The 13,457-nt window shown below is 48.9% G+C and overlaps 5 protein-coding genes across 5 annotated transcripts; 4 read left to right on the top strand and 1 right to left on the bottom strand.

Moving 5' to 3' along the window:
- On the top strand, positions 1–863 carry AtWU_10516 (uncharacterized protein; the record flags this gene model as incomplete). The annotated part of the gene is made up of 2 exons (XM_035505620.1): positions 1–544; positions 610–863. The coding sequence occupies 2 exons, from the start codon at positions 1–3 to the stop codon at positions 861–863; spliced, it is 798 nt and encodes a 265-aa protein (XP_035361513.1).
- Positions 864–1,557: 694 nt separating this feature from the next.
- Positions 1,558–2,076, bottom strand: AtWU_10515 (phenol acid carboxylase; the record flags this gene model as incomplete). Its single annotated transcript, XM_035505619.1, has 1 exon — positions 1,558–2,076. One exon carries the CDS (start codon positions 2,074–2,076, stop codon positions 1,558–1,560), a length of 519 nt encoding a protein of 172 aa, XP_035361512.1.
- A 2,989-nt stretch (positions 2,077–5,065) lies between these two features.
- Positions 5,066–5,854, top strand: AtWU_10514 (MARVEL domain-containing protein; the record flags this gene model as incomplete). Its single annotated transcript, XM_035505618.1, has 3 exons — positions 5,066–5,107; positions 5,214–5,480; positions 5,636–5,854. The coding sequence occupies 3 exons, from the start codon at positions 5,066–5,068 to the stop codon at positions 5,852–5,854; spliced, it is 528 nt and encodes a 175-aa protein (XP_035361511.1).
- Positions 5,855–6,633: 779 nt separating this feature from the next.
- Positions 6,634–7,671, top strand: AtWU_10513 (zinc-binding alcohol dehydrogenase family protein; the record flags this gene model as incomplete). Its single annotated transcript, XM_035505617.1, has 1 exon — positions 6,634–7,671. The coding sequence occupies one exon, from the start codon at positions 6,634–6,636 to the stop codon at positions 7,669–7,671; it is 1,038 nt and encodes a 345-aa protein (XP_035361510.1).
- Positions 7,672–8,230: 559 nt separating this feature from the next.
- Positions 8,231–12,845, top strand: AtWU_10512 (multidrug resistance protein MDR; the record flags this gene model as incomplete). Its single annotated transcript, XM_035505616.1, has 6 exons — positions 8,231–8,443; positions 8,495–9,020; positions 9,070–9,290; positions 9,350–9,863; positions 9,927–11,192; positions 11,242–12,845. 6 exons carry the CDS (start codon positions 8,231–8,233, stop codon positions 12,843–12,845), a joined length of 4,344 nt encoding a protein of 1,447 aa, XP_035361509.1.
- Positions 12,846–13,457: the final 612 nt, after the last annotated feature.

Raw genomic sequence — 13,457 nt, 5'->3', positions numbered from 1 at the left:
ATGGGGGCAGTCCTCCGATCTTGTGTAAATGCCTTCGTTCTATTACTTGTTTTTGGATCGCCCGCAATAGCTCAGTTCTGCTCATTTTGGAGTGGTAGCTGTCTTGATGCCCTGGCTCAGACTGCCGTCTCCTTCAACTTCCCGCCTCTGTTTGAGGAGAGCCTCAACCTCTACTATGGATTCGATGCCAACTCTCGAGGAAAAGGCCAGGAACCTATGACTAAAGTCAGCTTCTGGCTTGGATACAGTGCTCATCTCAATAACTCTGTTATCAACTCCAACCGCACCTCCGAGATTGCCTTGCGAGTGGGAAATCTTACCGGAACGCCGTCAGGTTCCAACAATGGCTGCGATGGCGTGTGGGGCGCACAGTGCTCGTACGACTTGATCACTATGTTGAAGCAGGCCTTGTTTGGACTCACCACCAGTGGAAGTTACTACGATGACCCTCTGGATACGGTTTTGAGTGAGATGCTCATCAACCAGCCCGTACTCTCCAATTGCCCTCCACCTCTATTCGACGTCGCTGCCATTCCCTCTATTTGTATGTTCGCTCCGGTGTTTGTTTTGCCTCTTATTTATTGAGTCTCTTTTACTGACTAAAGAAAGCTTTTGCTCAAGAAACCGATATCACACGAATTGCAACCCTCCAAACGTCCGGGTCTAGCAGTGAACCGTGGAAGACTTGGTTCATTGATAACATGACTGCCAATGACCAAGCAGCTCAAGTTGCAGTTGCCATTATTAGTAGAGCTCCATCCTACAACGGCCATCCCCCCAAATATGTGGACGATATACAATTGGAGCTCGTTTGCACTCAGGCCCCGTCTTCGGGCAGTTCGTCGTCAAGTCAAGGTTCCTGACCTATGATTCACCCCGCCTTTCTGGCAAATCAACCGACAAGAATGAACGCAAGGAATATGCCCGTCACAATTTTGGAGATCACCCACCAACTATCTTATTACACCAGAAATATCTCACATTGACTGAGATTTCTCGGCACGAGCTGTGCCTGACCTGGGTTGGTTTCGACGAACAGCAGGGTGCCCACCCTTACCGGACATTATATGACACAGCTCTGTGATGCACTTCGACAGGAAGAACTGAGGCACCCGAAGATTGGTGACATAATACTGCGACAGACGTGAACAATCCCGTCAGTCAGTGAGAGGTCAGCTGCTGTGAGATATGCCGCTGCGAAGACATCTGAGGGAAAGGCCAACGGTTACGGATGATGACTCGGCCCCCGACACCTGATGCCTTCTAGAATCCGACCGACTTCTTTCCCCTCCGTGAACCCCGGTGGAACAATACAGATGCACAAAAAGGGGTAACCCATCTACACCCAAATGAAAGAAGGACATAAACGAGACAAGCATTGCATGTTTGCTAGTGAAAAGTCAAGATTCTAAAGGGTATACTGGATATTAGCGAACTAAGCACAAAATAGAATACCATTTCGAATAACAACCACTAAACCCCCTTACTCCTATAATCAATTCTACTTCAACCGCATACCCCTCTTGCGGTGCGTACGTTCCCGCGATCTTGCCTCGCCTATAATGTCGGCCATTCCATGTCAATCGGCTCCAAATCACCAGGGCCTCGGAAATCCTCGAGGATGTCTGCTTGCTCGCTCAGGAGCTTCCGATCTGTTTGCTTGCCAATCGTGGCCAACCCCCTCCATCTTTCCAGATCCTTCGCATTCCGCTTGTCGCCGTGAGCCGCCTCCGCTTCCTCCCAATGTCCCTTGGAGAAGCCCAGCAACGTGGTGATGCGCTTCCGCGGAATGTCGTACACCAGCGAACATATGGTACCGGTTTCCTCAAGCCAATTGCACTGCCAGAGCTCGCCCGGTCGAATGCACTGGTACGTGGCCGTTTGAAAGTTCTTGCGGCCGGCCATGGGACCGCCATGGATGGCATAGACGATGCGGTCCTCGTTATAAAACCACATTTCGTAGCGCCATTTCTCGGGGTTGCCTTGCGCGTCCTGCGCGGCGTAATCGTATATCAAATGACGGTCGCGAATGTCGGTGTCGAACGGGGTGTCTTTCAGCGATGGAACGACTGGCATGATGGATTTGGATTTGGATTTGGATACTTTTGGATGTGGATGTGGGATGGAATGAGAGGTGAGATGGTGATAGTTATGTTCTGTAAATGAGACAATCACCGTGATATGGAATTTTGTTTAGTTTTCAACTTGAATCTCAATCACGAAGTATGCAGATATTGATCACTCCCACCACCACTACCTTTATATATATAGTTCTTCCTCGTATATCCCTACCCTATAAGATTAATCCAGTAGTAACTGCCATCCACCTTCCCGGTACCTTCAATTCACTATTTTTGTTTCATTGCTTGCTTGCTTGCTTTGCCGGGGATCTCTCCCGAATCGACAGCGATGACATCACGACCCAAGTGGGACGGAAATCCCCCCCCTCCCTCCTCCCCTTTGCTATATTTTTTTTCTTTTTTTTATTTTCTTTGGTGGGGGTGGTTGTATCCTGTATTCCCTTGCCGGGTTTACCGTTTGACTCTACCCATTCATTCCAAGCTGCTTGAGTGGATTTCCATGCTTTGGTGAAGTATGGATCCACCTGGATTACTACTACTAGGACGACGGTCGTCTTATGACAGTGGCGAATCGAGTAGTAGTAGTCAAGGCGGGATAGATGATTCGGCAATTGAAAGCTTAACTTTCGGGCGTTGTGAGCCTAGGCTCATTGAATGGGTTGAGTAGAGCCTAGGTAGTTTGAGTGCTGCTGCCGGCTCTTTCGGTACGTGTGCAGGAGTTGTATACTGGTAGTTGCGTTGCGGAACATACATCGTGTTATATATGGCGTTCGGTAGATTAATGGATATGTGACTGTGGTTGGTCTTTAGACGCAATTGTTCAGGAATGGATGGTACATTACTCTAGGTAAGTGCATAGGGGTCATGTAGTGGTATGTGTTGCATATGTAGATATTGTACTACCCTACTAGATAGTAATCTAATAATGCGTCTGAAGAACGCTCACGTGTGATGCTTGGTAATTCCTGAATGGGGAAGACGAAGGGTGAGTGGGGATCCTGTTGTTCCTTCTGCATCTGTTGTGTCTAAAGTGTTGATCATCCATTCCCCTCGGGGATGGTGATGATACTTCCTCAAGTGAGGATTGGTCGTTTCCCAAGATGTATGGATACATCTGCTTGAGAGCCATTAACGTAATCAGGTAGAGTTATCTGCTTAGTGAGTTACTTCCTTGCTTCCAAGGGTGACCGGGGTGGCTGTATTTGTTCTGGGGTTTAGGGGTTGTCGGTGAGAGATATTGTGTCTTTTGATTATGCTGGATGTATTCGTTATTTGGACGACATTGGACGATGGCATGCTAATTTGTACTAAGTGTTGAAGTCTAGCTCGGGGTTTCCTTATTGGCAGATTAATCGTCCTTTGCCAGACACCTTGGACTGTCAGGTGCACAAGTAATGCTTTTTATTCACTATCAAGAATGGGTCAGAAAATCTACGGCCAGGATACCTCTTGAATGCCATGAAGAGCGACTCGAGCACAAAATCGCAGGAGAGGAAGCGAATCAAAGATATACGATGTATAATCGGCAGTGTTATCCGCTATACGAACATTGCCAGATGCTTCAATCATCATAAGATTGGCTACCAGCAGAAAGGTGGGTATATACTATACAGATCTTTCGGCACTGGTGTGCCAAGCCTGTTGATCAATGCTTAAGTTGATCGTCTCTATGGCTTCTCGTTGGGGTACTATATTGCCGGCTAGCATTATCCCTAATTATCCCCCCTATTACATTGATTGACCACTCAGCAGAGGAATGTGCGCCAACTGCTGCCACATGATAGATATATTAAGTGCCGGGGCATCTCCGACAATCACATCGGCGCCAATTGAGTTTATAAGACACCAGAAGCCTTGTACACAGAGCCAGGAAATTCGGCACGCATTCCCAATGATCGACTTTGGAACAGCCACAGATGGATTTTAGATTGGGCTGGACCTTCGGGCTGCCTGGTTGTGGGTGTTGTACCACCGGCTCTAAGTCGGGGGGCTATCCGTCATAGGAAGGTGGATATGGAGATGTTGCTCTCCTGCTTCTTCCACCTTCCCGTGATAGTGACTGCTCTATTTAAGGAATTTGTGAACAGTCTTATTCGACCGAGGCGTGGTGTGGGTGGGATCCTCTCATGACCTGCCGGAAGAGAATGAACAATTACACTTGCGGCACAAGCAGATCATCCGGTCAAGGATCTGTTGGCTCCTGTTTGCTGCATGTGTGGTTCATGGAAATCCAGCAAGCTCTATGGTCGGGCATCATGCTGGCCAGTCGAGAAGCGACAAGCTCTTTCAGCTACAACGTTTAAAGTTTGCCGGCCCACTGGTTGGAGAGCTTAATGGGGGATCGCATCCCACCACAAGCTTGAATGGCTCCGCCCATGGGTGACGGCATTGATGTTTCATGCTCGGATGACCTCGGAAGTGATGATTGCAGAGTGGTGCTGTCTATGTATCAAACGAAGCGTTTGATCGCCTTGAGGGAAAATCTGTAGAAAATAGTGTTAGGCATTTTATTTTCAACGTGAACGGGGAATGCGTGGAGCAAACTGCAAAAGCGCCCAACAGCGGCAGGCTGGGCACCTTTGGGTTCATAAGGGAACTACGAGTCAGTGCTAAAAGACAAACACCTAGACCGCTGTCCCGCTCCATTCCACTTGCTGGACGATTCTGTGGTGGAAAACTTCAATGGTGCAGCAGTGGTGGTGATTTCATGATTCGGGCCGGCGCATGACGTAGCAGATCCCTAGACCGGCGCATATCGTCATCGTTCGTGTTGCCCGATCATCCCGCACTGGAGATGATTATTCTTATAATTATCACTCCGTCTAACTAATGGTCTCTCGTCCCGATTTATTAATTTCCCGGTGCCGGATCTACTGATTCAGATCGATAATCTACAATCTGCACAACCCACCAAGCGCGCTTACCCCCGTCAACTCTCGATCACCACCACCCATCACTCAATACATACAAATCACACCACCAAGATGGTTGCCAAAGCTATCCAGCTCGGTCTACGGATCTGGGAGGTATGTCGATCTTTCTCGAGCCATGAGCCCCTGCTCTAGCTGGGCCTGCAAAGCAAGCAAGTAACGCAGCTGGGAAATTCTGGACTAACGTTGAAAATGGCATCAGTTCCTTTGGACTCTGCTCGTCATGGCCCTGATCGGTAACATGATCGCTGAAGCATTCGCCGGGAACCCGTCGACCATCAACTACACCATGTTCGTTGCAGCTTTCTCGATGTTCACACTCTTCTATCTATTCCCAGCGACAATCAACATCGACTGGGCCATCCACCCAATCTTCTTGATCGCTATCGATACGCTCAATGCGATCCTGTTCCTTACGGCCGCCATCGCTCTGGCTGCGAAATTGGAATGCCACAGCTGCAGCAACGATGTACGTATAGATCCATGATTTTCTGCCTTATCAGTCGGGGAAACTATCCACTAAAAAGTGGAGAGTGGAGTTTTCGTCCCGCGAACTCCCCAAAAGATGATGCACTACAGTACTATAATCTTAGGGCAACGCTGACTTGTGGATACTTACTCTAGTCCTACACGCTCAACAACGAAATCACCAATGGTGCCCATAACCGCACGAAGCGTTGCCGCGAGGCTCAGGCCTCGACGGCATTCCTGTGGTTCGCCTGGGCTGGCTACACGGCCTCGATGATTCTGTCGATCATCATGTCCCGCCAGACAAGTGTCAACCTTCGTGGCCGCACCGGTCCTGCTCGCGGTGTTACTCGCCCCAGCATGGCTCAAGTCTAAACAGTGGTCCATATCCGCTTCTCCGCCTGGGCTGGGATTACGTTTTTCGGAGTGAATATCACTCCCAGGGATGGAACGAAACGAATAATGAAGCGCTACTGGACCAAATATGACGTGAAATGCAATTGGACACAGCGCGCTGACTTCTGACTGATGAAACCAACCTAACGATTCTCATCACGTTCACTACTAATCTAAAGAAAAAAAGAAGTCCTGGCAGTACTTGTCCAGGAACTATGGCTGGGGATAATCATAATCGGGGTGGGAAGGAGTTCTGTGTGTAATTCTAATTGTGTGTTCTATTGATATGTATTTGATAGTTTGTAATACCGATCGATCCAATGTGTCGAGGCTGTTGGATATTGTCAAAATGTCAGATGATATTTGTTTCTGTCATCAAGTGAAGTCAGATGTCTGTCCACAACGTACAACTTTCTAATGACGCAGGTATGCGGGGTACTGCTCTGAGGCGAGGGACTGCCCAAGATACTCCGAGGCGCGATGTAAAATAATCCATATGCCGACCGGGGAAGAAGCAATTAGATCGAGCAGCTTAGAAATCCAGGCAGGTCACTTCGGAGGCACGGGAAGCTGCAGTTCAGCTCCTCACTAGTCGCCGCATGATTTGATTCGGTGAAGTCAAGTACTTCCCTCTTCCCCTCTCAACAGATACATACATAAAGCCCGATCATCTGCCATGCTCTCTAGTACATTTTAATTCCTAAATATGCTATAGCTCCACCCACCTCCGTGCATTATCCTCCCTAACTATCACCACCATGGTCAAAGCCATTGCCGTCACTGCTCCCGAGACTATCTCCGTGGTGAGCGACTGGCCCAAGCCTACCCTCCGTCATGACTGCATCCTTGTCAAAGTGGTGAGCGTTGCGCTTAACCCCACTGACTGGAAAACCGCCCTTCAAAGCACTCCCATCGTCACTGTTGGCTGTGACTACGCCGGCATTGTAGAAGACGTCGGTCCTGCAGTCACAAAACCCTTTCGGGCCGGTGATCGTGTCTTTGGCGTCATTCGCGGCTGCAACCCCAATCTCCCCTACAATGGAGCATTCTCCGAGTACGTCCTCGCTCCAGGTGACCTGCAGTGCGCCATACCGGAAAACCTCAGCTTTCAGGAAGCTGCAACCCTAGGTGTCGGCATGGGCACCATTGCTCAATCTCTGTACCAAAGCTTGCAGCTCGCACCGTTTGATCATCCTCTGGCCCAGCCGGAACCGATTCTCGTCTACGGCGGTGCGACGGCCACAGGGACTCTGGCAATTCAGTTTGCGAAGCTGTCCGGGTACGAGGTGATTACGACGTGTTCGCCCGAGACTGAGGAGGTAGTGAAGAGCCGTGGTGCCGACCATGTCTTTGACTACAAGGATCCCGAGGCGGCTGACAAGATCCGCGACGTTACGCAGGATCGTCTGAAGTTGGTGCTGGATACCATCTCAACAGACGAGACGGCGGCATTCTGTGGACGGGCTATGAGCTCCCAGGGCGGTGATTATACGGCGATGATAGATAGCAAGGTGCCTCGTGCGGATGTACGCAGTCGCTGGACGTTGGGGTATACGGTATTCGGTGAGGAGTTGACGTTTCGAGGTGGGCGTATCCCTGCGAAACCGGAGGATCGGGCTTTTGCGTCAGAGTGGCTGGAAAAGGCGGCCAAGTTGTTGGCGGATGGCAGGGTTGTTCCTCATCCTGTGAAGATTGGGGCTGGCGGCTTGCAGGGTGTCATTCAAGGACTGAAACTCTTGAAGGAAGGGAAGGTCAGGGGGTGTAAGTTGGTGTATAATGTGGATGAGACTGCTTGACTTGGTGGTTATATGCCACCATGACTGCTATGACTGCTACTACCTACGAGAAGATGTGCTTCCATAGGAATGCTCCACGCGTTATCGTTGGAGTTTATACGCCTATTTTTGGCTGTTCGGAGCCCCGACGGCTTAAAGCCCTATTAAGCGTCTCCTAAAAAGATCGGTAAAGATCGTGCGTAGCAGCCTTACAAGGGGAGCATCAGGCAGACATGAATGAGTAGCCTAGAGGCTAAGATCAGTCTAGAACCCAGGTTACCTCTACGCCGTGGATTAATGGGGTTTGGAGGGGGGACTAAGTACTAGTCTTGCGACAGGGGTCTTTTCACCCATTCACCTTATCGCAGTCACCTAATTGCTGGATTTGCAACACCATCCAAGACTAGAGAGGCGGATAGGCCAGCGAGATTAGCTCCTTAAAGGTACTTGCTGCTTCGTTTCCACTTGACACTCCGCCTCATTCCCTCGCCAACCTCGACTTTCCACCATACAATTCAAATCTCATTACCATCTAGCGTTCCCTCGTCACTTATCTGGGTATTGAGGTTATACCACCAGGATGGAGAACATCCATACTTGCGGAGACAATGGATTCGGTCCTCGAGTGGTCCACTGCCGAGGGGACTTCGACTTCACCCTACTGTTTGAAGAATGCTTCTTCTCCATCGCTCCTTCGGCATTACTTCTACTTGTGCTTCCATTGCGCTACAAACAGCTATGGAAACATCGGACCGCCATCGTCTCTCAAAGCTGGGAATACTGGGCTAAATTGGTACGTGCGTTATGTCACTCAATGAGCTATCCCTAACCAACTCACGCGCAGGTTTCAGCTCAAGCTTTCGGTGCATTGCAGTTTTCTCTTCTAGTTTTATGGCTCCTCCCTCACACACCACGGACACAGACATCCTTGGTAGCTGCGGTTCTGACCTTCATCACATCCGTTGGCCTACTGTTCCTATCCCATTTGGAACACCTATATTCTGTGCAGCCCTCTTCTCTTCTGAATCTTTTCCTATCATGGACAATTGTCTTTGATGCCGTACGTGCAAGGAGTTTGTGGCTGTCCTCGTACACCGTTCTTGCTGCCCTCTACATAGCGAGCATTGCGGTCAAGTTGCTCTGGTTCTTTCTGGAGACAAGGCCAAAACTGGCCTATTTCGTGAACAAAACCATGCAATATGGCGACGAGGAAACTAAGGGCTTTTATAATCGCGCCTTCTTCTGGTGGGTTAATCCTTTGCTCTTCCTCGGGTTCAAGCAGTCAATATCCCTCGAGGAACTGCCGTACCTTGATCGAGCTCTTTCTGCGAACGAGTTACACCGAAAGTTTTCCGCGCAGTGGATTGCAAGTAAGTAGCAGGCTAAGCTGGATTTCTGGAGTTCGCTGACCCGTTTCAGTGCCGAAAACGTATAAAAATGCATTAGCCTATTGCACTGTCCGCACATTCAGAGCCTCGGTCTTTTACTCTTATCTGTCGAGACTGATGAGGATTGGGCTGAATTATACGCAGCCTTTTCTGATATCCAGATTAACTATTTATGTTGGCCAGAAAACTTCTAGTGAAGACGATGGGTATGGCCTGATTGGTGCGTTTGCGCTGGTCTTCATTCTTAAAGGGGTATGCAATTTACTCCCTCCTCTCAAATCTTCTATGATTATATTCTGATATCCGCGCAGGTCATGAACTGTCTTTACGAGCACTATATATTTCGCCTCATAACGCAAATACGCGGTGCTCTAGTATCTGTCATCTATGATAAGACACTTGAGCTGAAATACGACGAGTACACTGACTCGGCAGCGCTGACTTTAATGAGTAATGATATAGATAACATTGCATCGGGCATCCAGAATGTGCATGAGGTCTGGGCAAGTCCCATAGAAGTGGGCATTGCAATATACCTGCTGCAGCGTCAGGTAGCTTGGGCTGCTACAATTCCTGCCGTCCTTTCTATCGTGCTCTTCTGTTGCACCCATTTGTTGTCGAAGTCCGCACCAGGAAGACAAAAGATATGGATGCAGGCTGTCCGTGAAAGAGTTGCATTTGCTTCGAGTTATCTTGATGCGAGTGTAACTATCAAGATGCTTGGCCTTCAGAATCACTTCTCTAGGATGCTACAGCAACTCCGCATTGACGAGCTTGGTCGACAGTCGAAATTTCGCCACCTGATGGTGAAAATGAATTTGCTCGGTAAGTTCAGTCTGAGTGCGAATATTTTGTCAAATTGATTTCATGAGACTAATTATGTTTTAGCGGGCACAACAACAAACCTCAGCCCTGTTCTCACACTCAGCCTTTTTACCGGTGTTGCACTCCATACCGGACAAAGTCCATTGACAGTGGCTCAAACGTTCTCATCTCTGTCGATAATTTCTCTATTAAGTGGCCCTTTGTCAAACCTGGTCTATTCCGGCCCAAAAGCCAGTGCGGCGTTGGAATGCTTTCAGAGGATCCAAGCTTACTTGCTGGCTAGCCCCAGGCTTGATGATCGAGTTATATCGCAAGGCCATCATAAATTCTCCAAGCATGAAAACTGGGCTGAAATTAACGCTGAGGGGACAGTGTCCATTGAGCTTGAGCCATCAAGACCATCGTATCGAGGCCCTGTGCATGGGTCTGTCGCAGTTGAGTCGGACTTACTGCATATCCACCAGGCTGATTTTGGCTGGAATCGCAATTCGCCACCTACATTGCTGAGCATCGATTTGCGATGCCCCCCTTCATCGCTTACCATGATTACTGGGGCCGTTGGATCAGGAAAGAGCACGCTGCTTCAGGCAATTCTCGGTGAGGTTCCCTGCATAAAGGGCTTCATTTACAGCAATGTTTGCGAAATATCTTTCTGTAGCACCAAGGTTTGGATTCGCAATAGATCTATCCGTGATAACATCTGCCAACCCTTGCCTTTTGATGAGCAATGGTACCGAACAGTGCTCTATTCGACAGCGCTCGACCAAGACATTGAGAGCTTTGCCCACAAAGATCAAACAATTATTGGCAGCAATGGTATGGCAACTAGTGGTGGACAAAGACAACGGATTGCTATTGCCCGTGCTATCTATGCACGCAAGCAGTTAGCTCTTTTCGATGACGTCTTAAGTGCTCTGGATGCGAAGACTTCAGAGCAAGTTTTCCAGCGCGTTTTTGGGGCACAGGGCATATTGCGTCGTCATGGAGTTGCTGCTATCTTAGCCACCCATGACCAGAAACTTCTTGCCTTTGCTGATAATGTTGTCTTGCTTCACAACGGAGGGATTAGGGAACAAGGTCCTCCGCAATTGCTCCGATTACAGGATCCATCAGATGGATCAGCAGCCACTTCAAACTCAACCGACGAGCGCCAAGTAGCAATGCCGAATCAAGTGGCTCCAGGCATTGCGTCTTCGAATGCTGACGATATGAACAGGAAGACAGGCGACCTGAGTATATATGCATACTACCTCCGAACGGCCGGCCCTTGGCATGTATCAATCTACTTTGTATCCTTGGTTATAGGAGTGTTCTGCTCTCAATTCCCCAGTAAGTCTACCTGCCTTCATTGTTTTCTTTCACTGATAAAGAAGCAAAGATCTTTGGGTCCAATGGTGGGGAGAAGAAAATGCTCGGACGCCGTTCGGAAGGCTTGCCCTCTATATCAGCGTATATGCTGTTTTGGCCGCTGTAGGAGCTGCACTGTGGGCATGGTGCATGTGGCTGGTCTTTTGCCGCATTGTCCCGACGTCCTCCAACAGGCTCCATGATTATCTGGTGATGAAGGTCAACAAAGCTCCTTTGCATTGGCTCACCTCCACAGACAGCGGTATCACCCTGAATCGCTTCAGTCAGGACATGACTCTAATTGACCGATCACTTCCTGCTGACTTTCTTAAAACATCGCGGAACTTCACACAATGCTTAATGAGCGCTGTATTCATCTGCGTTGGTGCTAAATATATGGCTCCTCTGATTCCCCTATCAGCCATTGTGGTTTACTCGATCCAGAAGTTCTACCTCCGAACATCACGACAACTTCGCCATCTGGATCTTGAGAGCAAGTCACCACTGTACACCCAGTTTACCGAGACGCTAAATGGACTTGTCACTATCCGCGCGTTTGGCTGGCAAGACAGCTTCCGTGAAGAGCACCAAGAACTGCTCCAAAGATCGCAACGGCCCTATTATATGCTGTTTGTCATACAGCGGTGGCTTATCCTTGTTCTAGATCTTTGTGTTGCCGGTATTGCAATCTTGCTAGTAATACTCGCTGTCTTTGTGCGCGAGATTGGGCCAATAGGTGTTTCGCTCATCTCTCTAATCACATTCAGCCAGCAGCTGTCGGAATTGATCAACTTCTGGACATCCATGGAGACCAGTATTGGTGCGGTCACACGTATCCGCAGTTTTCAGAAGGTTCCCTCAGAGGACCTTCCTGGAGAGGAAGCAGTTCATCGTGCAGATTGGCCATCAGCCGGCCACATAGCTTTCCAGAATGTCAGCGTAGGCTACGAGCTGGACTCTCCGCCTGTTCTTCAACAACTAACACTGACCGTCCCTGCTGGTTCCAAGCTAGGGGTATGCGGGCGTTCTGGAAGTGGGAAAAGCTCTCTACTTCTTGCCATTCTTCGCATGGTGGAGATACAAAGTGGTGATATTAGTATTGATGCCGTGAGTCTACAGTCATGCCCTCGGGACTTCATCCGCAATCAAGTTACAGTGGTACCTCAAGAGCCCGTCCTCTTCCGGGGCACTATCCGTGACAATATCACTGGGTTCACCCCCATGAATGATGAGAATGTTCTCAATGCACTACAAAAGGTGCAATTACACGAGCATGTCCAGAACTCTGGGGGACTCGATGCAAAGATCGATCAACTCCCCTTATCAGCCGGTCAGCGACAGCTCATTTGCCTCGCTCGAGCTATTGTTAAGAAGAGAAAAATCTTGCTCTTGGACGAGGTCACAAGTCGGGTGGATAATGAGACAGATTACTTAATGCAAGAGGTAATCCGCACTGAGTTTGCAGGCTGCACGATTATTGCAGTTGCGCATAGGGTTTCTACCCTTCTGGATTACGATCAGATTGCTGTCATTGATGGAGGTAAGATGGTTGAATATGGCACACCTAGTAAGCTTTTGGAAACATCGACCTCGCTTTTTCGGCAATTGTATGATCAGCAGATGTCCAGGGCGTGATGACGCTACGAGTATAAATCTTATGTTAGTGCCTGCCGGTATGGGCTACGGCGGAAGATACTCGAGGGCATCAGAGACACCGGGAGCAGACTGGGAGAGGGGAGCGCATCCTTTTCAGAAATACCCAATATCAAGGGTTTGACTGTGTGTTCAATATCCGTAAGCGTAGACGTGAAGGGGAAGACAAGCATATTGTGTAGTATTCCTGATGCTGAGCAGAACTGGCAAGATAGGTTTATATATATCACTTCCTAAGTAGCAACTCAGTACCTATGGGTACGGGCACTGCTCCTTGATTATGACTTATTCTCACTCTGAGAGTCTATTGGCAACATACTTGGGAGCTCGGCTTTCAATGGCGCAGAAATAGCCTCCAGGCATTATCGTGCGCCCCTGCCGAATCAGGTAAAACCGCTGCCAACGTGACCGGCACTGTGCAACCTGCAGCACCTCTTTGCCTTCCCCCTCTTCACATCAACAAAATGTGAAACGATACAATTGCTTACGACAGTGCAGCTTTCTCAATTTATAGATAGTTAATACTTCTTATTAATGGCTGAATTATTGTCAATGCTATCCTGATGTCCATATTGAGTACCCACGCTGAAAACA

Source organism: Aspergillus tubingensis (assembly GCF_013340325.1).
Source record: "Aspergillus tubingensis WU-2223L DNA, scaffold_13, whole genome shotgun sequence".
NCBI lineage: Eukaryota > Fungi > Ascomycota > Eurotiomycetes > Eurotiales > Aspergillaceae > Aspergillus > Aspergillus tubingensis.
Note: the sequence above shows the minus strand (reverse complement) of the source record. Positions and strands in the feature narration are given on the sequence as shown.